This window comes from Nothobranchius furzeri, chromosome 5, assembly GCF_043380555.1.
Source record: "Nothobranchius furzeri strain GRZ-AD chromosome 5, NfurGRZ-RIMD1, whole genome shotgun sequence".
NCBI lineage: Eukaryota > Metazoa > Chordata > Actinopteri > Cyprinodontiformes > Nothobranchiidae > Nothobranchius > Nothobranchius furzeri.
Genome location: NC_091745.1, coordinates 73,956,336 through 73,984,113, shown reverse-complemented (window position 1 = coordinate 73,984,113; position 27,778 = coordinate 73,956,336). Strand labels below are relative to the sequence as shown.

Below are 27,778 nucleotides of genomic sequence, written 5' to 3'. Positions count from 1 at the left end.
TTTGTGAAAGGACACGTAAAAAGGAAGGAAGGGGAGTGACAGAGAGAAAGAGAGAACAACGCAGGGGGTAAGACGCAGACGACTACAGTGTGAGCGTCTTCCTGAGTGACAGTTGTTGACTGGAGCAGCTGAGAGGAGTAAGTGTTTGCCTGTTTTTGTACTTGAGCTGTCAGATAGAGGAGGAGAGCTGAGGGCGGATGATTTTGACGGGATGGTGTCTGGTTAGTGTGCGAACGAACAAACACATGATTCATTTGAAGTCAGCACAAAGTGAGGAAGTAGTGCAACAACAAAGCGTTTTGTCTTCCATGAGATTAACAATCAACTAACAAGAGAAAATATCCTCGAACTTGTGCTTTTGAATCGGCACGTGTGGCGCAGGTTTAAGTGGCTCTTCATCGATAGCTCTTCATCTCTTTTGTCCCAGAAAACGTCGGGAGACGACATGGTTCGGTGAGTCAAGCCTCTGCCGAACACCACAACGCTGCGTTAGTCAACTCTGCTTGTGTTTTTTTTTACATTTTTTTGTGCTTTTTGCAAAACATTATGACAACTTCTCTGTTTCCATTCCTCCTTCTCTATCTTTCGCCAGCCGTTCGCTCATCCTGCTCTGTTCTTCTGTCATATGACCCCTAATGTGCTGCACGCTTTGTTTAAAAAAAGTGACAGAAGTAAAACATTTAATTCACTTTACCTATTGGTGCATCTTCAACCTTCTAGCTCTTTAACCCAGCGCTAATTTAGCTTCCAGACGTCACGACTTTGCTGCTTTTGCTGAATTTCACAACTAAATCATAACCTAGAAGCAAATTAAAATGCATGTTTTCATTTTGAAAGCTACTTTTCGTTATTTCTTTAAAACGCAACCACACGTGTGTCATGAAACTTAAGAATAAGTCGTTTTTAAACATTTAGAAGTCAATAATCTATAAAATTCAGATTAAATCCTTCGACATATTTGCAGGTAAGAAGAAATAATATAAAGTAATTTAAATTCTGGTTTATTTTTTTGGAACTGGTAGCTTTTAAACAACAATTAAGACATTTTACTTTAAATATGTTAATTTAATGTGCATGAAAATTGTTAGATTACACAGGTGAGGACGATCCGCTGCTTTATTATTATTATTATTATATTGCTATATTAGAGCTTTATTATTGACCTTTTTCATATCTCAGGGCTATATTTAGCATTAAAATGCAGTCTGATCTCATTATCTTAGCTGCTGAGAGATAAATGAAGGATATAATTATAGAAAACATCAGAATATTTATTTCCTGACAAATTCATAAATAACTGAGTCAAACTGAGCTTTAGTCAGAAAAAAATTAAGATTTTTGGGTCTAACAGCATCTCAAAACATCTAAAACGGAAATGCAGTAATCCAGCTCTTTCAACTTACTAAACACAATTCTCCCATTCATCCTAACGAGTGATCTAATCCTGCAGCGCTAATTTCATTTCTAACCTGAATTATTTGTGTTTTCTTGGTCCTGGCGCAGGTGGTTCCACAGAGACATCACTGGTCTGGAAGCCGAGGAGGTCCTGAAGTCTCGGGGCATCCCTGGCAGCTTTTTGGCTCGACCCAGCAAGAAAAATGTTGGTGATTTCTCCCTGTCGGTCAGGTAACAACCCAAAGACTTCTATAGAAGCTCCTATTTTATTGGAGAAAACTGGAGGACTTTATATTCTTCCCAAATTTATCTGCAGGCTAGAAATGGCACGATTATTACAAATCTGAAGGGTTTTGATGAGCGAGAGCAACTGAAATCATGGGTCAGCTGCCTCTGTCTGATTTTAATAAATGTTTAAGCTTCTTTTTAACGTTTGATGGACAGAAAGTGAAATGCTCAACAAGAACGCCACAGAGAGAAACGATCACAGACAAATCTGGTGTCTGTATATCTAACATCCTGAAACCTTTGCTCTTTAGACCTAACTGATACACTTGAGATTTTCCTGATCGTAAACCATGTTATACAGTATCGGAGCCTTTTATTATAAGAGGTTGATATTTAATGCTTTCTCCGTGCTACGGCCTTTATTTTTTTTTAGCTTTATTCAATAGCTGTTTATTTAAAAGAGGTCAGCTCGCAGAAATCTGTGTTGTGTCACTTTCAGACATAGAAACACTGGAAACTTATTTGCCGGACAAAAATGGGTCACACACTTATTAAGTGTTTGGTAGTCTGATTTGTGGTTTCTTCTGCTTCAGCATCTCAAAGTGCATCTCAGCAAAACATTAAACTGGTAAAAGCGGAATCCTTTGAAACTGCTGAATAGATGCAGATTGTTTAAAATGTTTCAGTTTTTCAAATATTCTGTAACAATTTACAAAATGGGTCTCTTTATTAACATCACTTAGTGCATTATTAAGTATTAATAAACAATTAAAGTAATAACTGCATAACCATATTATGTAATGCATTACTAAACAGACATCCCCGACCCTTTGTTCTAACCTTAAGGACAACTAATAGTTGACAAAAACATTAGTGTTAATAAAGGGACCCTTTGTATATTGATACTTGATAATGCACTATGTAACGTTAATAAAGAGACCCTTTGTTTATTGATGATTAATAATGCACTATGTAACAGTAATAAAGATACCCTTTGTTTATTGATGCTTATTAATGCACAAAGTAATGTTATAAAGGGACTCTTTGTTTATTGATGCCTAATATTGCAGTAAGTAACGTTAATAAAGGGACTCTGTTTATTGATGCTTAATAATGCACAAAGTAACATTATAAAGGGACCTTTTGTATATTGATGCCTAATATTGCAGTAAGTAACGTTAATAAAGGGACTCTTTGTTTATTGATACTTAATTGATACTTAACTTTAATAAAGGGACTCTTTGTTTATTGATACTTAATTGATACTTAACGTTAATAAAGGGACTCTTTGTTTATTGATACTTAATAATGCACTAAGTAAAGTTAATAAAGGGACCCTTTGTTTATTGATGATTAATAATGCACTATGTAACAGTAATAAAGATACCCTTTGTTTATTGATGCTTACATGCACAAAGTAACGTTATAAAGGGACTCTTTGTTTATTGATGCCTAATATTGCAGTAAGTAACGTTAATAAAGGGACTCTGTTTATTGATGCTTATTAATGCACAAAGTAACGTTATAAAGGGACTCTTTGTTTATTGATGCCTAATATTGCAGTAAGTAACGTTAATAAAGGGACTCTGTTTATTGATGCTTAATAATGCACAAAGTAACGTTATAAAGGGACCTTTTGTATATTGATGCCTAATATTGCAGTAAGTAAAGTTAATAAAGGGACTCTTTGTTTATTAATACTTAATTGATACTTAACGTTAATAAAGGGACTCTTTGTTTATTGATACTTAAAATAATTAATAATGCACTAATCCATCCATCCATTTTTTGAACCCCCTTTGTCCACGCAGGGTCGAGGGGGGCTGGTGCCTATCTCCAGCAGTCAACGGGCAAGTAGGCGGGGTACACCCTGGACAGAGAGCCAGTCCAACGCAGGGCAACACAGACACACACACAGGACAAACAACCATGCACACACACACTCACACCTAAGGACAATTTAGACAGACTGATCAACCTAACAGCCATGTTTTTGGAGAACCCATGCATGCACAGGGAGAACATTTAAACTCCATGCAGGAAGATCCCAGGCCGGGAATTGAACCCGGGACCATCTCGCTGCAAGGCAACAGTTCTAACCACTGTGTCACTGCGCAGCATAATGCACTAAGTAAAATTAATAAAGGGATCCTTTGTGTATTGATGCTTAATAACGCACAAAGTAACTTTAAAAGCAACCCTTTGTTTATTGATGCTTAATAATGCACAAAGTAACGTTAATAAAGGGATCCTCAGTTTTTTGATGCCTAATATTGCAGTAAGTAACGTTAATAAAAGGGACCCTTATTTATTGATGCTTAATAATGCATAAAGTGACATTAAAAAGGGACCCTTTGTTTATTGATGCTTAATAATAGACAAAGTAACATTAAAAAGGGACCCTTTGTTTATTGATGCTTAATAATAGACAAAGTAACGTTAAAAAAGGACCCTTTGTTTATTGATGCTTAATAATGCACAAAGTAATGTTAAAAAGGGACCCTTTGTTTATAGATGCCTAATAATGCAGTAAGTAACGTTAATAAAGGGACTATGTTTATTGATACTTTATAATGCACTATGTAATGTTAATAAAGGGACCCTTTGTTTATTGATGCCTAATATTGCAGTAACGTTAATAAAGGGACCCTTTGTGTATTGTTCCTAATAATGTACTAAATAACGATAATAAAGGGATCCTTTATTTATTGATGCTTAATAATGCACTAAGTAACGTTAAAAAGGGACCCTTTGTTTATTGATGCTTAATAATGCACTAAGTAACTTTAAAAAGGGACCCTTTGTTTGTTGATGCTTAATAATGTGCAAAGTAACGTTAAAAAGGGACCCTTTGTTTATTGATGCCTAATATTGCAGTAAGTAACGTTGATAAAGGGTCTCTTTGTTTATTGATGCTTAATGCACTATGTAACATTAATAAAGGGATCCTTTGTGTATTGTTCCTAATAATGCACTAAATAACGATAATAAAGGGATCCTTTGTGTATTGATGCTTAATAATGCACAAAGTAACATTAAAAAGGGACCCTTTGTTTAGTGATGCTTAATAATGCACAAAGTAACATTAAAAAGGAACACTTTGTTTATTGATATTTAATAATTCGCAAAGTAATGTTAAAATGGGGCCCTTTGTTTTTTGATGCCTAATATTGCAGTAAGTAACATTGATAAAGGGACTCTTTGTTTATTGATACTTAATGCACGATGTAACGTTAATAAAGGGATCCTTTGTGTATTGTTCCTAATAATGCACTAAATAATGAAAATAAAGGGATCCTTTATTTATTGATGCTTAATAATGCACAAAGTAACGTTAAAAAGTGACCCTTTGTTTATTGATGCTTAATAATGCACAAAGTAATGTTAAAAAGGGACCCTTTGTTTATTGATGCTTAATAATGCGCAAAGTAACGTTAAAAAGGGACCCTTTGTTTATTGATGCTTAATAATGCACAAAGTAACGTTAAAAATGGACCCTTTGTTTATTGATGCTTAATAATGTGCAAAGTTACGTTAAAAAGGGACCCTTTGTTTATTGATACTTGTTAATGCACTATGTAATGTTAATAAAGAGACCGTTTGTTTATTGATGCCTAATATTGCAGTAAGTAATGTTAATAAAGGGACCCTTTGTTTATTGATACTTGTTAATGCACTATGTAATGTTAATAAAGAGACCCTTTGTTTATTGATGCTTAATAATGCACTAACTAACGATAATAAAGGGATCCTTTATTTATTGATGCTTAATAATGCACTAAGTAATGTTAAGACATGGACCCTTATTGTAAAGTGTTACCAGATATTCAGATTTTACCTTTTAGATTCTATTTTAACAATTGGTGTTCGGCAAGTTTAATGCATAAAAGTCAACCAAAGGAAAAAAATCAAATGTTTTTCATAACTGCTGTTCACAGGAAGTTTGTCTGTTTGGTGTGGCCTGACTGTTTAATTTTTTATTTTATTTTTTCGTTGCAGGGTGGGTGATTTGGTTACCCACATCCGCATCCAAAACACTGGAGACTATTATGACCTGTATGGTGGGGAGAAGTTCGCCACCCTGTCAGAGCTGGTGGAATACTACACAGCAGAGAACGGCATCCTTCAGGACAAAGACGGCACAATCATTGAGCTGAAATACCCGCTGAACTGCTCCGACCCCACCACCGAGAGGTGCGTGCTAATCTTTGTCCCCTCCCTCGGCTTCCAGTAGGTCAAATGCCCCCTGATCATCTCCCTCGCCTCCGCGTGGTCCGCGGCGAGTCTTGGGGGATGGTGTGCTGTCTGGTTTGGTGGTTGAGTCGACTGTGACCAAACAAGTTTCCCCAACATTTGATTACATTTTAGTTTCCTCTGAGTTGCACTGAAATTAAACCTCCTTCAATCATGTTATTTCTTCCAGCTTTAACATTTTCCTCTGTAGGGGGAAAAGAGGAGAGTCACGGTATTTCAGGTGTAGCAGCATGTTTAATTTCACAGCGAATCCGTATTAATCAAAAATAGTCTTCATTCCTACATTTTCTGCCTCGCTGTTACAGGTTCACATGAGTATCAGCATTAGGTGGTAATAAACAATCTTTTTACTGCTTTAAATGCACCAATACAGACTATCTATTATCTGATTCATGTTTTTATCGAAGATCCTTATCTCGCATTGTTTAAGATAAACTAAATGTAAGAAACAGTTCTGTGAAAATCTATTTCTAGACCTCCTACTATGTTTTGTACAAAATGTGAGAATTCTCATTAGCCTTCTTTTTAAAATTAGACTTCATATGTGTGCAAAACCTTTCCATCAAAGGGAAAACCCAGTAACCTTTGTGCAAAGTGACAGCGAACATTAGAACTTAATGCCAAAACAGGAAATACAAAATAAGAGGAGAAAAGTGACATTCCCTTGGTTTAACAACATATCAGGATTATTCTTTTTCTGTCAGGATTATTACAATATCTGCAACAATATTATGCAAATTTAAATACAATACTAAAGATGTGGTTCATAGGAAAAACTTTTTAAATGAGTATTTCTGATTATGTTCAGTCACTCTGAGTTTTGCATGCAGGCTGAACATGAAAATAGTCTCCTACACCTATCTCCTGCATCAGTGTCTGGTGGACGGTGAAACGTTGACATTGAAAAGCCTGACAGATCTATGTTGCTTGGACCCACCCGTACTGGGTCGCAGATGAAAGTGGAATTACAACTGTCGTAAGCAACCCGCCTGCAGTCTGCTTTAGCTAGCGCAAACAAGCTAACCCTAACATGAGCCAACTAATACAAAATAAACCACAAAGTAAAAAGATCCACACTGTTGGACAAAAAATATTATTGCTTACAAGTCCGGAAGAAACAAAGCCAGGTCACCATCAGTCTGGGATTTTGTAGCCTCCTTTAGCTCCCTTAAACTAGCGTAGGCTGTGCCGATGTTCACTCTGGTTTAGAGATTTGCTTTGCCTCCAAATACATTACTCTCTTACTTTTACTTCCAGGCTCTGTCATGATGCCAACAGTACAAGCAAACTTCTTCTTTTTCTCCTTCTCATGCTTTTTGTTGACAAGCTGCAAACTGAAAATGCTAATCGCTAGCATTAGAGCTAACAGCAGTAAAGCAGGTAGAGGGCATCCCCTAAGACAACTACCCCCTCCACAAAATTATCAAGTGCTGTTTCTGGTCAGCAGAGGCTGCCAGAATGGTGTCAAATATAAGCTGGTCAAGTTTATAACTCAACAGTCTCTGAGATCAGCATTAAAGCTCTAGCTTAAAGTTAAAAAAAAGTTTTTTGTCTTACTTCAAAGTCAGCAAATTAATTTGAATCATTATTGAGTAATTTTCATGACTATTTCACACCAAATGCTAGCTGATGCAAGAACGTTGTTTATGCTACGCTAAACGAAATACTGCCAGATTAAAATTACTAAGCTGGCTACAGAATGTTTTTTCCTGCTTTTCTAACTCTGGGCAACAGACTAAAATTCACTAGAAAGGCCATGGCAGTTCATCTGTTTTGCAATTATCATGTTTTTTAGGGGTAAGACGGTACGCTAAAATCGAGTTTGGTTCAATTAATTTTCGGTATATTATTATTATTATATTTATTTAATATCTAAAGCGGCTCCTATAGTGAGCAGAACCAGGGGTCATCACAGGCTGCTGACCTAGCATGATGTCTTTAATTATTTCACAGGCTGTTTGCGCAGCTATGAGTGTCACACTCATGCAGACAAGTGTTGTGTTTGTTGTTGCTCTGTGTTTTTATTTCTGCAGCGAGCCTTAAAAACTCACCGCCCAGAGTTTCTTCTTTAAAACTCATATTAAATAACAAGCTTACTATACACCATATTTTTAGAGTAGGATGAGAACTTTACATCACTTGTACCAGGGGGAATATAGTTCAGCAGCCATATTTGTTTACATTTTTGCTGCTGCGTGTCTGCACAGTGTGAGAAGGGAGGGAGGGGTGAAGCGACACTTCGCTTGGCGTCTCCACAGGCTCCAGTAGCAGCAACAGCCAGCTGGTTTCATCCGCCCGGAATGGCGTTAATCCCAATTTGCACATCACATTTTTAAACGAGATTGGGCGCGTGCAGCCATCATGCGTCACTCAATACAGCGTCCATGCGGAAACTCGCCTAGGAATCTGCTGCACTTAAATCACGCCAATAAAAATTCATTATTTAACGGAAAAAATAAACTGAAACGGTTCAACACTCCCCCGTGAACCGTTACACCCCTAATGTTAAGGAGGGCTTGGGATCACACGTGATTATGCATTACATTCTGGGATGTGCGCAGATATGTTGATGGCCCTACGAGTGTAAACAAACCGTGAAAACAGAGAAGAAGCAGATTTGGGAGAAAGGAAATGTGAATCAACATGTTAAAATCCCAAAAAGGATGCGGAATATACAGGAATGCGTAAAATGAAGAGGTTGGGGACCGGTTTATGGACAAATGTAGCATCCTAAACGGTTTGGATATTTCCATATGAAAGACCCAAGAGTGGAGCACTGATGGCAGCCTTTTGCCACCACAACTCTGCACAACGGACATTTTCAGCCATCTTGTTTGTGGTGTGAGGAGATGTAAACTTATGAACAAGAGGTAAATGTTTCATTTGCTGGTTTTTCTAGTAAAACAATCAAAATTGTCATCTCACAGAAGGAGACACTGTGTTGTGTGTGTCAGTGTGCCCGGATTAGCTTAGCAGCGTGTGTGTGTGTGTGTGTGTGTGTGTGTGTGTGTGTGTGAGTGAATGTTGCAACTGAAGGAAAGAAATGATGTATACAAATGTACACCATCTGTAACTTACCAGAATGAAAATACTTGGAAGGTGATGTTTGGTTGCCTTATAGCTGCGATCCAAGCGAGCCAACGATACTTTATGTTAGATACTCGGAAAATTGTGAAAAATAAGCCAGTTTCCACCTTCATTCTCTTGGCGATCACGTGTTGCACCCCACAAAACAGCGACGATTTACCATGGTTGTGGAATATAACTGATCAAACAAATGATAGATCTACTTAAGCCGCAAGAACAAGAGTGAGTGCGCTGTTGTCTGCATTAATAAGCAACGAGTAAGGACTCGCTGGCTGCCAACGGGGCGGCTGCATCGGTGATGACGTCACGATCCCAAGTGCTATTCCCCTGTCAAATAAAAACATACAGCCTTTCTTGTTCCCAACGTTTCCTAAACCAATGTATATTCAATTTAAAAGGGTGTTTCATGTTTATTGTGCGAAAGACAGACAAAATATAATCACTTCTACCTATTTTGGTCAAAGGCAGTCATTTTGACTGCCAGAAAACATTATTTAGCAAATTAAATAAATATTTATATAATTTAATCATCAGAGGTAAACCGAGTGTTTTCAGTGCTTGCCGGCCCACGTCTAATTCCATGACCTTTGTGATGGAGGAGTTCTCCTACTGGTGGAGTTTTCCTCCCAGCTGGAAACACTGAGCTGCTCTGTAGGCTGATGAAAGCAGGCTGGTGTCCGACTGACTTGTTTGAGTTGACTTGTTTTATGAGTCAAGAAGGACACGGTTTTCTACTTTTCATTGTGTGACAACTTAAGCTGGAAGTTGTACCCTCTGCCCCCCCCCCCCTCTCTCTCTGTCTGTCAGTTGTCTAACTTCCCTTTTGTTTCTGCGGTTGGAAACTTTAAGTTTTGACACTTTTGAAAGCGATGGCCAGACCTTGCTCGTCTTCCTCTATTGCACACTCTATCATGCTCTTTCTCACTCGCTATCTTCCTCATCTGTGTCCTTTCAGCAAAGTGCGATGGCACTTCCCTTCAGCCGGTCACTCTTTGGTGCTTGGTTCCACGAAAATACCTGAAACGATTAGGAGAATGCACATCAAGCTAAATTTATCTGCTAACTGGCAAAGTCCTGCATCAGCCTCACGCAGAACTGCACAAGAATCTTTCTGCATTACACTTTGTTCTTGCATCCTCCTGCTGAAATACGAATTCAGCTGTTAACTGAATCCAGAGCAGGTCAACAATCACCAAGCTGCTAAAAGCATGCGCTGAATTCGTCAATAGAGCAGCTGCAGGTTAGCGTGCTGCAGCGGGAGGTTACAGGAGGGGAATTAGTGGATGCCACATATCAGAAGAGGGCCAGGCTATAAATACTTTGTCCTGTTCAGCCACTAAATCTGTCATCAGAATTTTTCCGACCGCAGCGCAGGAAGTTTCGAAAAAAAAAATCAAGAACTGTGCCTAAAATTAAGTCACACTCAGCCCGACTCGAGCAGCCATTCTTGAGCATGCGCACGCACACGCACACACACACACACACACACACACACACACACACACACACACACACACACACACACACACACACACACACACACACACACACACACACTTATTACAGTTATAGACATGAATAAATATAACCTGCTTATGACAGCAAAATCTGCATTTGATGTTTAACCAGTAAACAATTCTATGAGATATGTGCTCCTGTGCCATGTGCACAGGAGCCCAGCGAACCACATCACGTGTCTGACAGCTGCAGAGCTTCAAATAAACTGATTTCTGTCCTTTACTCTGCACACAAAAAATACCTGAACAGTCCTCGGCTCACACACAGCATGCAGAAGGTGAGTTTTTAGCACCAAAATTCAGATTTTGCACTTTTCTTGCAGGGTGGATCTAGTTTAGTTTGTTTGGTGCCACAAACTTTAACTGAAATGTGACTTGATATAAAGTTTTATCGTGTAGAAAATGCTGCGGTGAAAAGCATCAAGAGAAATTCACATTTTGTGTATTTCGTGTGGAGCAAACAGGAGGGGCCACAATTAAAAGCCTGCTAATGGCAGCAAGAATTTCAAAAGAAAAAGGAAGACTCAGTTTTTATGGGTTTTCAGATGATATGTGTGAAGATGATGAAACAGGGATTTCAACCTTCCCTCACATATTTATTATTTAGACCTTTGATTTAGTTTATTTGTCATTATTATTTCAAGATAAATTTTTAAGAGACGGTGTGCATTTTTACCATTAATCTTTGAAAATATCAATCGAAAAGTTGCTGAAAATAAATAAAATTATGAAAAATGTAAAATATTGGTATCTTCGTACCAAATAACCATAAAAATGTGGCCTAAAGTTCATAGGGCATGGGTCTAGCATCTTTGGGGGGTGCCATATTAGATGCCATGTTTCCTTCTGGCAGGCTCCAGGTCTCGCGCGTTTCGATGACATCACACTAGATGATTGGCTGGACGTACGATTTACAGAAGTCGCGTTACCACGTTCACAATCATTTAGGCAGTAAGAAACACAAATTTATGAACAAAACTGCTAAACTCTTTCCAAAACATACGTGAACGAACAGAATCGAAAGAGGTGCAATATATTTTGGCCCAGCTGTATTGCCGTAGTATGATGACAGCAGGCGCAGGACCCTGAGCACATCCTGAAAGTAGCGTCAGCATTGCATTTTTTCGATGGAATCAGAGTTTGAGTCACGCTGAGGTCGCATGCTTTCTGCTCCACAGGTAACATTTACCGTAATGTTTGTTTTAACGAGCAACAGTCACTGTGATACGGTGTAAATCTACCCTCAAATGTCTGTACTGCCCCCTAGCGCCAGGACACATTGCCACTTTAAAATATGCTAATAAATGTTTATTATTTACATAAACATTTTACTGATGTTTTCTTATGATAAATATTTTTACCATAAAAACTGTAAAAAGAATCTCTTAAAGGAAGTTCAACAAACTTGGCCAAATGGGAAAAAAAATCACATTTCAAACTAAATTAAAAAAAAAAAGAAGCTCAGCCTCATTTTGAGAAAGCTCCACGTCGGTTGCCTTCGGATTCTCACCGCCACGGTTTGACGCTTTTATCAGATTTTATTTTACGACGGAGCATCTCATCTGTGGCACAGAACATTTTTAACGTATCTGCTCCGTCTTCTCCAACCCCCAGTCGACTGTCGCAGACGGCTTCTCACGCTGAGCCAGATTCTGTTGGAGGTTTCTTCCTGTTTAACGTAGTTTTCCTCTCCACTGTCGCTACGTGCTTGCTCAATATGAAAGATTGCTGTAAAGTCACAACGCAAGTCAGTGACTCGAAGCAATTTGCTGGGTTTCTTTAACTAATTGGAATAAGGATTTAAACTCAATCTCATCTCTTCAGGTGGTATCATGGTCACCTGTCCGGCCCGAACGCAGAGAAACTTCTCACCGCCCGAGACGAGCCGGGAACCTTCCTGGTCAGGGAGTCGTTGTCCAAGCCCGGAGACTTTGTCCTCTCTGTACTTACGGATGAAATAAACAAAAATGGAGGAAAAAGAGTTTCCCACATCAAGATAATGTGTCAGGTGCGTTTCTTCCTCTTCTTTTTTAATTCTCTTAATTTTTTACAGTAAATCTGCAGGAGCAGAAGTCTACTCACACACAGAGAGGGTTATTCCCAGAGTTGTGCAGCACTCTCCGAAATAAACTCTCATTTCCCGTTCTTACAAAATAACAGACTTTTGCTCATATTTCAACTGTCAGGTGTTCACCAGCAGTTTTTCATGGGTGTGAAAACATTTTATGTACATTTCCTGACTAAGATGACTAAATCGAAACAGTTTCCTGACGTTTTCGTGTTTTTAGATGTTAGAATAACCAGTTAGAGAGCGTAAGAACGTCAGCTCTTGTTTGTCACCAGTCACGATCAGGGCTTTGTGTTTTATTTTTAGCTGTGGTTAGCCTTTTGGAGCTCTTTAAATGCAAGGCACTGTTCGTATTACACCATCAGGTGTAAAAGGTTTATCTGGAATTTACTCAAGAGGTCACCCAAATGTTTTATCCACACATGAAGCTGAGATCAGGACCAGTTTCCTGGTCATACTGGGTAATAATTCCTCATGTTTTAAATAACCTGTTACGTGTGTGATAATGTTAGTCAGACTTTATATCTTTAATTCAGTGTAAATAAATTTTATGCTCATTTTTGCAATTTAAGCACATTAAATCTTCTTTAAATAGCTGTTTCATAGCTCTAAAGGTGCGGAACACTGAAAAAACTTTTTTGAATTATTATTTCTGATTATAATCAGTCACTCAAGAGTTTTTCATGCAGGTTAAACATGAAAAATGTCTCCTACACCTATGTCCTGCATTAGCTTCTAATAGAAAATAGTCAGTGAAAGTTTAGGATTTAAAAAGCCTGACAGATCCACTTCACACAGTCACTTAACAGTCATGGACTCATCCATCTTGACTTGCAATGGGGAAGGCTGATTTATTTATTTATTTCAGCGTCCAGGAAACGGCAGACACCGTCTTGGCTAATAGGAGCTAACCATTAGCCTTAGCAACTCCACCGCACAGCAGAACTCCTCCAGGCTTGTGTTATTTGTGGAGATAAAACATAAATGTGTGCTGCATGGTGGTGCAGTGGTTAGCACTGTTGCCTCGCAGCACAAGGGTTGCAGGTTCGAAACTCGGCTCGGCTGCGGCCTTTCTGCGTGGGGTTGCGTGTTCTCCCCATGCATGCGTGGGTTTCCTCCGGGTACTCCGGTTTCCCCCACAGATCACAACATGCCTGATAGGTTATAAATTGTAAGTCGCTTTGGATAAAAGCGTCTGCCAAATAAATAAACATAAATGTTGCAGAACAAAGTCAGTGGTAGAGTTGTGTTGCTGTTAGCCAGTCAGAGGTGAGATGTCCAAATATCAGGAAATAAGACTCCAAATCCTGCCGTCTGAAGCTACTTTCTCCTCCAGCTGACTTGTACTTCCTGGTTTAGATGCACCTGAGATTATTATATTATTTTAATTTTGATTAATCTGTAATGTCTTCAGGTAAGCCTTCGTTTTAATAGCGTTAAATTGAAAGTGTGACATTGAAGTGTTTTGTTTTTTCCCAGAACGACCGGTATACGGTAGGAGGCTCGAAACTGTTCGACACTCTGACAGATCTAGTGGACTTCTATAAACTTGAAGGGATCGAGGAGATCTCTGGAAACTGGGTTCGTTTCAGACAGGTGAACTGGGCTCACACACACACACACACACACACACACACACACACACACACACACACACACACACACACACACACACACACACACACACACATCTTCAAGTGGTCGGATGTCAGCAACCTAAGTACTGTCACCTATCATTATGTCTTTAACGCCCTCATGATGCGCACACGCACACACACACACACACACACACACACACACACACACACACACACACACACACACACAAACAGGAACTCTTGAGTTGTAGCTCAAAAGACAAACAGCACAGTTAGGAAAGTTTGTCTTAATTCTGAGGTTGTGTAACACTCTCCTCTTTCATCGTACGCCGCTCTGCCTCTCCAGCCGTACTACTCCACCAGAGTGAACGCCGCAGACATCGACAGCAGAGTGAGGCAGCTGGACCTGACATCAGCCAGCGGACAGCAACAGGAGGGCGAAGGCGAGAAGAGCAAAGCGGGCTTCTGGGAAGAATTTGACGTAAGATAAAACCCGCCCTTGTCTCAGATTCACACCGAGTGTGTTTTTGTCTTTTCTAAAAAAAAAAAGAAAAAAAAAAGAGTTCAATCAAATCAAACCTCAGATTTTTTTTTATCAGACTTTCTCTTCTTAGCGGTGAGAGCAGGAAACGCGTGTGTCGGTGGTTTGCTACCATCTGGTGGGGGAAAAAGTTAAAGTCCCATCAGTTGTCACACACACATCAGTGTGTGTGAAATTTTTTCTCCGCATTTGACCCATCCCCTGGGGGAGCGGTGAGCTGCAGACACAGCCGCGCTCGCGAACCATTTGATGGTTTAACCCCCAATCCAACCCCTTAATGCTGAGTGTCAAGCAGGGAGGCATTGGGTCCCATTTTTCTAAGTCTTTGGTATGACCCGACCTAATATCTATCTATCTATCTATCTATCTATCTATCTATCTATCTATCTATCTATCTATCTATCTATCTATCTATCTATCTATCTATCTGTCTATCTATCTGTCTGTCTGTCTGTATCTCTCCATCTCTATATCTCTCTCCCTATCTCTCTCTCTCTCTCTCTCTCTCTCTATATGTATCTCTCTAGGGCTGCACGATATTAGGAAAACCTGCGATATTCGATAACGGTGCTTAATATTGTGATATCGATATTACTCACGATAAATGAACAAATACTAAAGTATGCGGTGTTGATGTCGTCTGGCGTGTGACGTCTGCTCTGGGTTCAAAGCAAACAAAAACTAATGCATGAATTCCATTACAGCATACCATTTTTATTGCAAAAATATGCAGCTGCACCTGCTGCTGTATTAGCAGCAAAACAACAAACTGCATGCATGCAGTTTCTCAGTGACTTTAAAACATCACCTCCACCTTAAAACTTTTTCTGATGCTCCAAATACAGAAAAACATCCCTTACCAGGGTTCTTAGAATAAATAAAAATATCAGAAATTAAGTTTAAATGTTAAATAATAGTTAACATCACTTAAATGCAACAGCAAATTCTCTCATTGCTACTGAACATTTTCTCCACTTATGTGGTTATGATATAAGGCTGTCGCTGCTATTGGGAAGTGAACTGTGCCGGGCCAAACTAGGAGGATATTAAGATTTTCTGAGGGAAAGAGAAAAACAATTGTCTACCTTTCAGAAGAGGAACTGGCAAAAAACTACATGGAAAATATGTGAAAACGTTTGTTTTTAACCCCAAATTGAACAAGTTTACCTGGATCTTAAAAAGCAGCTCAGATGATGAAACTGCAACTATGATTCTGATAACAAGCTAACAAATTGAACTAGCTCCTCTAAGATAACCGGCTAGCAGAGCTTTTGACTGACAGTTTATGTGCAGCAGCAAATCAACTATCCTGATTAACAAGGTTATAAAAGCTCACAAATGAAAAATCACTTTGATGTGTGGGGGAACTTTTCCAGGCCCTCTTTAGCAGGGTGGGACTGGGAGGAGAGTGCTGTAGCCTTTTAGCTGGAAGCTAACCGGAGCCTGGGGCTAACATCACCACCCATGGAACACTAGCGACATATAGGTGGGTTGGTTCACCAGCACGTGTCGGAGTCAGCCCGGTAAAAATGATTAACGACACCGAGCGGACTCACGTTCATGTTTGAAAGCAGCGCTGATTCCAGAAACCTCAGCACAAAGTGTGTTCGTTGCTCTGCGCCAGCATGACGAACAAGGGAACGGCGCCGCTAACTCAGTTCGGGTGTTGCTTTCCATCCTAAGGGTCTATGTAGGGGGCGGGCGTATTACGTGAACGGACCCATCTGATTGGCCGCATATCAGAAGGGCTACATTTGATTGGTCAAATAATACTTGCACGTAAAAAACAGAGCTGGTTTACAAAAAGTTGATGTATGACACGGATGAAAATGTTGAACCAAACATTTATTGCCATTTTTGACGTGCTTTGCGATGGGCCTATCGCACGTCCTGTTATCCCGATGACGATAATTTTTCGATATATTGTGCAGCCCCCCCCCCCCTCTCTATACATATATATATATATATATATATATATATATATATATATATATATATATATATATATATATATATATAATTAAGTTATCTTTGAGTATTTCAACATCAACAGTTTTTGTGAACAAAGATTCAGCAAAAAATATAAAAAAGATTAAAAAATTTGCTTGGCTAGAAATCTTAAAACTAGCGAAATAGTCTCATTTTAAGTTTATTTGCTAATTTTAAGATTTCTAGCCAAGCAAATTTAGCTTACCCCATTGGCAGATTTGTTTTTAGTAAACAAAAAGGACATTTTGATGATATTTAAGAATATTTACCTTATTTTAAGTAGTTTTATTTTTCTCGAGAAGAATTTATTTTCGTTTAGATAAAATGTTTAAAAAAATTGAATTTTTTTCTTTTTTAGAACTCATTTTTTGCAGTGTAGCTGTAAAATCTACTTAACCTTCACAATCCTCATGCATTATGTTATATAGCTATAGAGCACAGCTTTAAATTAAACATTCTCCTGTAAACTAGAACAACAGGTTCCTTGATCGTTTTTTTTTTTGCCTTTTATTTTAATTCTAGTTTTTTCTCCTGATCTTTCGTTCTTCCTTACACAGGATCAGCTTTCCATTTAGACCTCCAAACCTTGACCGATGAATCAATAATGCTAAAGAAAATGAATAAAACATCCTGAGCTCAACACATAACAAGCAGCTGAACAAAGAAACTGGTTTTGAAATACGGATCTCCAGGATGTTTGTTACCAGCAGCTGGACACAGACACCAAATCTTTTTATTTGTTAACATCAGTTCTTCTAAACCTTTATCATTTAGGACTTTTTTCCCAAAGCTCACACATCAAGTTGCCTCAGTTTTTTCTGACACACTGCACAGATATTTTGACTGAACTGGACAGAAAACGGGTGAAAAATCTGCCAAAATATAAAAAGGATTAGTGAAAAATCAAAGTGAAAATGTTTGGTCATCCTTTTATGAGACCTACAAAGGTTTAAATAGAGGACCAGAACAAAAACAAACAAGGTCATTTAGAGAATAGCTAGGAGGAATTAGGAGTTTTTCTTGTTCCTGCATATAGGAAATTGCAAAAATACATTTATTTTGATGAGTTTGTCTCAATAAAATCGTATGTAATTCCCAGTATCTGACACAAATATCTCTTCTCTTGCAGGCTCTTCAAAAATTGGAGACGAAGGTGAAAAAGAGCAGAGAGGAAGGTCAAAGACCAGAGAATAAGAGCAAAAACAGATACAAGAACATTCTTCCCTGTGAGTTTTAACCTTCTGGTTCTCGCTCTGTAAACAAAAACCCGGTTCTGTGACCAATCCTGTCTCCCTCTTCTTGTCTTCTCTCACAAGTCAACGACACCAGAGTCATCCTGAAGAACGCTTCTCCTGATGTCGTCGGCTCCGATTACATCAATGCTAACTACGTGAAAGTAAGTGGTGGAACGCTCTGGACGAGCAGCGCCGCCGTCTGAAAACCGTCTGGGCCTTTAGCGTGTTTGTGTGTTGGTTGCAGAACAAGCTGTGGGAATCTGTTGGACAGAAAAAGTACATCGCCACTCAGGGATGCCTCGCAACAACCGTCAACGATTTCTGGCAGATGGTGTGGCAGGAGAACACAACTGTGATTGTCATGACAACGAGAGAGGTGGAGAAAGGACGGGTCAGTATCCAAAATGACAGGAACAGACACTTAAAAAAATCCAAACATTCCTACTGAATAAAGATGAACTTTATTGGCTGAGATGCAATAATCTACATTTGCTGATGATATTAGAGATTATCTGAGTGTCTTTTTTTGCTTTTCTGCAGAATAAATGCGTACCATACTGGCCGGAAAGTCAGACTTCCAAGAACGTGGGAGATTACGTGGTGACCTGTGAGTCGGAGCGGGAAGCTTCTGATTACAAAGTTCGACATCTGAAGATCGCTCCCGTGGCTAAGGTCACTTTCAAACCTCTGACATCATCAACTCTGTGCACTTTAGTCGTCCCTCCTTCTTTTAGATTTTCTTCGTTGTGATCCTTAAAGCAACACTAAATACATTTCCTGCCTCTGCTGGTTGAAAGCAGAAATACAACTGTTATAAACAACCTTGTAGCAGCCTGTCGTAGCTAGCACTAACAAGCTAGTGCTAGCCAACTGATACTGAATAAACCACAAAGTAAAAAGTTCCACACTGTTGGAGAAAGGATATTATTACTTACACGTCCAGTAGCAACAAAGCCAGGTCACCATCAGGCCGTGATTTTGCAGCCTCGTTTAGCTCCCTCAAACTAGCGTAGGGCGTGCCGATGTTCACTCAGGTTTTAGCTCTTTGCTTCTGCTCCAAAGACATTACTCTCTTACTCGAATTCTCTGCCATGATGCCAACAAAAAAAGCAAAAGTCGTCTTCTTCTTGACAGTAAGTGAACCAAAAAAAGCTAACTAGCCTTTTTAGCTAACTGCTAGTAGCACAATAAACAACTAACCCCCAAATTCCACTACCTCCGCTCCGCTCCGCTCCGGTCCGCCCCCGCCTTCCGCAGCCGCTCGCTTCCGAACTCAATTTTTACTGGTATCCGCTCTACAACGGCTCCGCTCCGGTGCGGAGACCTGAGGGGGGCAAACAAGCATGCGCGGGATTTTCGAGATCTTGCGATACAGTCCGAGCAATAAACGCGGAAGTTAGATCCAAACACCCGTTGTGCGGGAGAAGCATCGAAATGAGCTGTTTAATCTGCCCATCATTGTGTTGAGAGATCAGCAGTGTTTGGATCAACAAAGTGTGACTACTTTGATAGTGGCAACTGTATTTATGGCTTATTTTTGTGCATTTAAACTTCAGCCGCCATTGATAGTTGTTAAAAGTTGTTAAACCTGTGCATATGAAACAAAAAACGCCTTTTGTTTATCGATTTATTGTGAAAAACGGAAGATGTGCTTGCTCCTTTTCCTGTTGGGCCGTTGTGATTTCTGTCCATTTACTGCGGAGGTGCTCCGGCGTCCGGCAAAAATAGGATCGATTCTATTTTTGCCGGACGCCGGAACAGAGGGCGCCGCACGGCGCCGCACTGCCGGAGCACGGCCGCAGTAGTGGAATTGCTCTGATTGACTAGAACGGGACCGATTTTGCTCCGGCGTTCGTGTCGGAGCGGAGCGCAGCGGAGCGGAGGTAGTGGAATTTGGGGGTAACAGCTATAGAACAGGGTAGAGATCTCCCACCAGTGTTCCTACCCAAACCATAGAACTGTTTGGTCCAGTTTCTGGTCAGCAGGGGGAAACGGAGTGCTGTCCAATGTGAAGTCGGTCAAATTTATGGCTCAAAAACCACTGAAACCAGTTTGAAAGCAATAGCTTAAAGTATCTTCAGCCTTTGTGGTGGTTTTTCAGATCACTTTAGTCCAGAACTATAACATTTTGGAGGAAACATTTGCATTTATGTAATAGATTAGAATAAGAACATCCTTTATAGTCCCCTGATGGGGAAATTTAGGTGTAACAGCATCAAAGTACATTCACAAGAAGATTAAAAGGCTGTAAAGTAAAAAATATATATCTGAAACCATTTTTTTCTCACTCCCAGCCCAATTTTTCCCGTCCAGTATGGCACTACCAGTACCTCAGCTGGCCCGATCACGGCGTCCCTCAGGAACCAGGCGGAGTCCTCAGCTTCCTCACCCAAGTCAACGCTAAGCAGGACGAATTTAACACTGGTCCTATGATCATCCACTGCAGGTACCGAGTGCCTCGGGTCACTGCTGAGTCACTGTATTACAGAATAAATATCACCATAGATGTGCCTTTTTAATTTCCTAATACTGTTTTTTTTTGTACATAATTCTTTGAGGGTTTAAGAAACAAAAAATTAAGATTATTAGGTGAACAACGGGTTTTTATTCCACTGATTGTAGGATTTAGTTCTTGTGATTGAAGGAATTCTGAAGCAGCTTGATCAGATGATCTTGTGTTGGTATTTTTAGTTTACTTCCTAATAGTACTAACAAGGATTTACATACTTTCTCATACTCAGCAGTTCTCTGCCCTTCTGAACTGACCTGCTCCCAGATTTATCCTCAGATTATCAGAATTAATCCTCCACAGGAGAAAAAAGATTTCAACTAATCATGAGAAGTTAAATCTGCACTGAATACGCTTTACTTCTCTTTTTAATCTAAATACTTTTAAATTATTAGCTCTGAAACAATGATATAACGTTGATACTCTGATAAATTTGTTTGCTAATTAATCCAGAAACATTAGAGATTATCTGCATTATCTAATTATTTAATGAGTGCACCATTAGAAACTAAATAACTAAAAAAAAGCAGATTTAAAGTGTTCAGATGGTGCTAATAAAGAATAGAAGTGCTTTTCCAGTGTCAGCCAGTCTAACAAATACAACCCTTCTAAGGATTTAAAAGGTTATATCTATTAAAAAATGTCATTTTAATTAAATTAAATTATCTGCAGCATTTAAAACGTACAAAGTATATTTAAAACTAGCTGAGTGAGCTTAGGCTGAGGATAATCAGCATTTGTTGACGCTAAACTGACTGAAATGACAAAATGTGGATTAAATTAAATTATCTTTAGAGATTCTGATTGTAAAATTGTTTTAGATGGATTCAAGGATGGAGGAAAAGGAACCAAACTTATGTAAACAATTGTAAAATGAGAGACTAATCCTTATCACGAGGGATATGTGGTATCAGCTTTTTCATCGATGTTCGATATACCGACGTAGTCCAACTCTTAATTTCCTCTCTAATATATCCTATACATTATTTCCCCCCCCCCCCCCCCCCACACACACACACACATTTAAAAAAGAAAAACTAAATAATTTTAGGTAAAAAAAAACTAACACATTATGTAACTCCTATTACTTAAACTTTAAAGACGTGGAACACTGAAAAAAAAAGTTTAAATCCTATTTCTGATTATAATGGGTCACTTTGAGTTTTCATACAGGCTGAACATGAAAATAGTCTCCTACACCTATCTCCTGCATCAGCTTCTGATAGAAAAGACGGTGAAACTCTAGGATTAGAAAATCCTGACAGATCTACGTCACCCTGTCACTTATCTTTCATGGACTCACCCATCTGAAAAACCTGCTGTCTGAAGCTCAGCTGTGTTGTCACTTCAGGTGTTTCTCAACAGCAAGGCGCCTGGCCTTGCGAGGCGATGTCTTGCGAGGCCAGGTGCCTTGCTTACAAGGACACTGTCCTTCCTTGATCAAAGAAAATGGTTAAATGGAACAGACTTGCATCACGTGACCGCGGCTTCCACGGCGGTCGCGTAATGTCACGTGACACGGGAGACAACGTTATATTTTATATGTATTAGTTTCAATATAAATATATAACAAGCGTTTTACTTTTTGAATTGTGTATATATTTGTTAAATTAAATATATAAGTGAGTTACTACCCGCTAGCGACCGAAGCTGCAACTACTAAGCAACCAACCAACAATAGATAACTTCTTTTGATCTAAAAAAACATTTTAAATTAGCTGACTTACTTTTAAACTTGAAAATTGTCCCGGAAGTTGCTGCCGGCTTCAGATCCGCCGTCCTTTTGAAAATACTGCGGTGTATTGTGGGTAATTTTTGACCAAGGCTAGGCTACAAGACACCTCCCGTGTATCCTTGCTCAGCTAGCTAAACGGCTAACAAACGGAGAACACACGCCTCGGTAGAACATGAACATTGGAACTCGTCTTGGCGGCTCCCGATGACGTATCTCCTAGGCAACCGGGGCGGGGCCAAGACATCAAGGCAAGGTTCCTTGGCATTGAGAAACACCCTTCTAGTTCCTGAAACAGGTAGCCTGGCAAGCCAGACTAAATAAATGTATTATTTAGTCTGGCCACGCTCCATTGACGGCTCTCGGTTGTGGGGCGGGTTCTACCGTTGTCTTTCAGATGATCTCTGCATGCTACTGGACAATGAATGTGACATACTCTTGTTTCACTCTGTTGCATCATCCCACCCACCAGGCATATAGAGTGCCCTGATTGGCCCACAAAGTGGATAAAGCTCTGTGATTTGTTCACTAAGCAGATAGAGCACTATGATTGGCCCACCATTATGGACCAATCACAGCTCTTTATGTGTTTGAAAGCCCTCTAGAGAGCTGTGATTGGCTAGCCAGAGTCCTGGTAGGAGCTGCGGAGGTTCCAATGGAGTGTGCCTAGACCAAACTTTGCAAAGCAAGAATTTGGTCTAGTTCAGTAGGCTATGAAACAGGCGCACACCGGTGATTTTCTTCCCCAGAGTACCACTCACAAGGTATTAGAGGTTCACTATGGAACAAGGACAATGGCGAACTCTGGTGTTCAGAGGTGGTATTGCAACAACAGGACTAATTTTCCAGCCGTTAGGATGATGGTTCACTGCTGATATGTTCCAGCACCATGTTCAGAGACAAATCGAACAGGATAAGGACTAAATTCTACTATTAGGTTTATTTTACAACCGTATTTACCGTTAGAACATCTTCTGGGCTCAGAATCAGGTGCCTGACTTGTCAAGTCTGCCATTTTACACAGTCCTAACCTCGCCTTGCTGAGTGGACTTTTTAGTGCAACAGTGCCCTCCAGTGGCTAGTAGATGTAAGCATAAACACATTGTCGTGCCTGACAGAATAAAACTTTTATTATTTATCTTTTTAAATGTAGCTTTAAAAGGAGAATCTGTACATTAATTCTGCACACCCCTGACCGCCCAGTGGAGGTATAATATTTTTTAATATAACTTTTTATTAAAATGTTCCATATTCTAACTTTTATTTGAACTAGAGACCCCTGCAATTGATCTGCTTAAACAAGAGTTCAAAACCTTTAAACATTATCTGTGCAAAATGTGACAACTATTTCAATTTAAGTTAGGACAGTTGGGCCAAACAGACAAAAATATCCCAAATTCCAGACCTCAGATCTTTCATAGTTTGGCATTTTGAGTGAGAGGAGAAGCAGCTGAAGAGTTTCTAAGTTGTCATTAAAAGAGGAAACACCGATACCCATCATTTCTTATGTTATCAATATCTGCCGATAACATCGGACATCCCTGCTCATCCCAGCGATGACGTTCTAGATTATCTTCTCGGATCTTAAAAACTGATGATAATAACAAACATCAGCTGATTACAATCGTTAACGATCTGATGGCGTTCAACATCTCATCTCTGTCATGTATTAACTTTCTCTGAATTTGCAGCGCTGGAATCGGTCGAACGGGAACCTTTGTGGTTGTGGACATGATCCTCGAGACTATCGACACTCTAGGTATAAAAACACAGTTAAGATTCTCAGAAAGGACAAAATCGTGGTTTTCTTCATTCTCACAACCATCCCATGTCATTTATCTCATTTCTTTTAGGTCTAGACTGTGATATCGACATCCCAAAATACATCCAGATGGTTCGGGAGCAGCGCTCCGGTATGGTGCAGACTGAGGCTCAGTATAAATTCATCTACCTGGCTGTTTCTGAGTACATACAGACCACCAAAGCTAAAGAAAATGCCTTAAAGGTGAGGAGAAGTCATTTATTCGTCATAATTCAGCCAAAGTGGCCTCAACAACCCGATTAATGTATTTTTCATGGGGTATTTCCCCTTTAAGCTGATATTTTAGACTCACTGCCAGCCAGGTGTGACACTATCTATCAGAGCGTCTGAATATTGACCGAGAGAGACAAAACAGTCAACAACAGAGACTAAACCAAACACACAGCCTCCTTCTCTGTTCGAGTGATTCTTTACCAGGCGTGTGAAATACCCCAGTGTGTTTTTCTTCTTTAGGAAACGGAAACCGAGTATGGAAATCTTCAACTCAAACACCAACCAGCGAGCAGGAAGGTGTCAAAGTGAGTGAACAAATGTGTGTGGCTTAGATGTCCTCAGAGAGGTTCACATCAGTCCTCTAAATGTCACACTGCTGCTGATGTCAGCCGTCGGTGGGAGGAGCTGAGCTGCAGATCAGGCAGGGAGCTGTGAGAGGGGGAGGAGGAGGAAGAGGAGGAGGACTGCTGCCGGACTTTGATTTTAGGCTCTTCTTTCTGGGAACTACAACACAACACACGCTTATCTCTGGTTTTAGTGGATGTGCTGTGTTTGTCGTATCTAAACAAACAATTTGCACTCCAGTTCAAACAACAAGATGGATTTGATGAACTTTTCCTGGTTTAGATGACAGAGATCCGTGTTTAGAGATTATTTTATTGCATCACTGCTTTTGTGCAACAGTGACAGAGTTACCAGAGAGAAGATATGTCGGAGAAGGACGTGCGTTTAGGCTGCTATGAATGTCAGAGAGTCAAATCATGGGATGGGATGCCCCTTTAATCAACAGGCTACTGGGCTGACCTCTAAAAGCCTTAAAGCCATACTATGCAACTTTGCCATATTTTTAAATCATCTTCTTTAGCCGGTATGTGCTAAAATGACTCTTTATGAGGTTAATGAAATGTCACTCAGACCCCCACTGGTCTCTGTGGCCAGAATACTGCATTTGCAACTTCAGAGTGCCGGTCCGGTACGTTGGAGCTGACGTATCTGGAGCTGCAGTCTGGTTCCAGCACGTTTCCTGCATGATTTAGATCGTGAACACAGCTGATTTGCGTGATTTAGTGATGAACCACTTCTGTAGACAGTAATAAAGGCTGGGGAGACATTTCGGCTATTTGATTAAGATGTTAAAAAGATAAAACGCACAGCAAGGAGACAAATTTAGCTTTTGGTTCTACTAAACACTGGGGGTGCTAAAAGCAAGCAAAATGCCAAAGGTGCCTTTAAATATGAAGCAAAACTGATTAAAAAGGGTTTTAAACTGATCTTTATATTGAGTAATGTTAATAAATCAATAATTGAATTGATTATTAGGGATGTAAGAAGATACTGATACACTGAAATATCACAAGTATTGGTGATATGATGCTGAAGTGATATTGAAAGCTTTTCATCGATTTTTATTGAGAATTTCATGCAAACATTTACTATTTTTCTTCTTTGTGGTGTAATTAAAACTCCGACTGCTAGGTGGCAGCATTTTTTAACCAGCTTCATTCTGACAGAACAACGAAATCTCTCGATAACACGGAAATTGTCTTGGAAGCGTCTGGCTTGAGTTTTCCAATTAAATCCAGTCTTAAAAGTTACAAATATCATCTGGCATTTAGCAGTGTTAAATTCATTGACTAAATATTTTTGGGGTTTTTTCCGTGACGAATTAATTTTCACGGACTTAAACAAAACGATAACATACACCCCAACAATGGCCAAATTATGACGAATAGCGACTGGCATTTTCGTTGGCGAATAAGACGACAACGAAAATCGACAGAAACGAAAATCCAAACAGAAAACGGAAAAAACGGTCAACTGGAAAAAGGAGCCAATCAGCAAATAAAAAAGGCGGGACTAGATGAGAAAAGAACCAATCAGAGTTTGGAGCCGGCCGCTGTTTGAACAAGCTACCGCTAACTTTGATCAATATGTCTAATAACAACTAATAAATACACCCGGAAACATTTCTTACCTTTAGAGTAATTTTAATGTTTTTTATGGTATGATGTCACTTCCTCCCATGTTTACAAATATTACGGCACATTATACAGGCTTTTATTGTATTAATATTGGGAGACACAATTTCAAACTATTAATGTTCATTTAGGCATTTTCCAATTATTATTGTTATAGAAACAATTATAAATATAGTTGTATTGATCCAAAGTGGGAAATGTGAATTTTTCATATTTCTTCACAGTTTCAAGTAGGTGTAGTTAACATTTCTTTAAACAAGTTTAAAATTATTGCATCAAAAGAAAAATACATATGTTTTAATTGATTAAAACAAAACGAAAACAAATTGTATGACTAAATTGTGACTAAAATTAAAAAGAAATTTATTCTAAGACTAAAACTAAATTAAAATTTCTTGTCAAAATGACAATTGGCTTTTAGTATTGCCAAATGTCAGAATCTCCCTTGTACTGTGAGGCAATATGCTGCTTTAAAATTGTTATAAAACTCCCAACGCCAAGAAATGAAGCAGAAATTGCCCCACAACAGTATCAGTCACAGGGCTTAGTTATCTCACAGAGCACTGTAAAAAACAGCTCTTCTTCTGGTCATTGAACGCCACATTTTACATCGCACAGCAGCTCTCCCTCCCGGTTCTCCAAATAGATGAAATGGCCATTATTTGACAGAATAAAATTTGTAAAATTACTCTGGACGCTTTTTGGAACTTATCAGTGACATCACTCGAGGCAGTCGCGATGTTCTGACATCTGTGCAAAGTCCAGACAGGCCGAATTTGGATGGAGATATGGCAGCTGAGAGGACCAGGCCTTTGAATCTCCTGGTCAATTTCCCCCTCCAAGAAATATTCCTGAAGTTCCGACAATGAAAACACGCCATCGTCACAAGAATGATTTTTAGGACCGTCAGTGTGGATGTTAGATTTTTCTGGCTTTACACTTAATAAAATGTTTTTTACAGTGTAGAAATAACGCAAACCTTTTTTTTTTGTTTTTGTTTTTGGCTTTCATTGTCTGAAAATGAAGTCCAGGTTTTCCCCAGACAAAATGATGAATGTTCTAATTATAAGCATGAAAAAGGGGCCAAAGCTATAAACCGTGTTGGCCGGTGGCTTTGATCGCCTGATGGTTTAGTCTGTTTTCCCCCTTTGCAGCAGCTCCTCTCGTTCGTCCTGATTAATGACACATCTGTGTCCTTATCTCGACTGGTGTGTAACATTTTATTTGTTTTAATCTGAGAGGAAATCCCTAATGAGCTTTGACTTTTTCACTTTGCAGGAGCAAGGAGGATGTTTATGAGAATCTGTCAAAAGGAAAGAAAGACGTGAAAAAATCGAAGACTGAGAAGAAACCCAGCTCAGTGAGGAAAAGATAAAAGACACAGATGTTTCATTTGGTCGTATTTATGCAGGCTGTGAGTGTCTCTTGGTTGAGATTCTTCTAAAATAACGGTTAAAAATTATGAGGAGAAAACTGGTTGTCTTTTAAATATCCACATGAATGTTTGAATTTACATGTTTGCTAAAAATAAAGACGGAAAGGAGGGATGAACAATCAATGTATAGTGACTGAAATTTGTGTTAAACATAATAAACTTTATGGCACATTGAC

The 27,778-nt window shown here is 39.3% G+C and overlaps 1 protein-coding gene across 3 annotated transcripts; it reads left to right on the top strand.

Annotated features, from left to right (window-relative positions):
• Positions 1 to 27,778, top strand: ptpn6 (protein tyrosine phosphatase non-receptor type 6). 3 transcript variants are annotated; one of them, XM_015950221.3, is made up of 16 exons: positions 1 to 137; positions 382 to 453; positions 1,504 to 1,626; positions 5,623 to 5,817; positions 12,306 to 12,489; positions 14,029 to 14,145; positions 14,494 to 14,628; positions 17,807 to 17,903; positions 17,994 to 18,073; positions 18,157 to 18,303; positions 18,453 to 18,584; positions 20,207 to 20,358; positions 23,845 to 23,912; positions 24,007 to 24,158; positions 24,429 to 24,493; positions 27,446 to 27,778. In XM_015950221.3, exons 2-16 carry the CDS (start codon positions 446 to 448, stop codon positions 27,540 to 27,542), a joined length of 1,752 nt encoding a protein of 583 aa, XP_015805707.1. In that variant the 5' UTR covers positions 1 to 137; positions 382 to 445; the 3' UTR covers positions 27,543 to 27,778. The 3 variants fall into 3 exon arrangements, with proteins under 3 accessions (XP_015805707.1, XP_015805708.1, XP_070407198.1); XM_015950222.3 differs by having other exon boundaries at positions 10 to 137; positions 428 to 453; XM_070551097.1 differs by lacking the exon at positions 1 to 137 and having other exon boundaries at positions 277 to 453.

What these genes read in the sequence shown, in the direction of transcription:
- ptpn6 (XM_015950221.3), top strand. An exon ending in GATTTCTCCCTGTCGGTCAG is followed by an intron (nt 1,627 to 5,622) that starts GTAACAACCCAA and finishes TTTTCGTTGCAG; the next exon opens with GGTGGGTGATTTGGTTACCC. An exon ending in AGATCGCTCCCGTGGCTAAG is followed by an intron (nt 18,585 to 20,206) that starts GTCACTTTCAAA and finishes TCTCACTCCCAG; the next exon opens with CCCAATTTTTCCCGTCCAGT.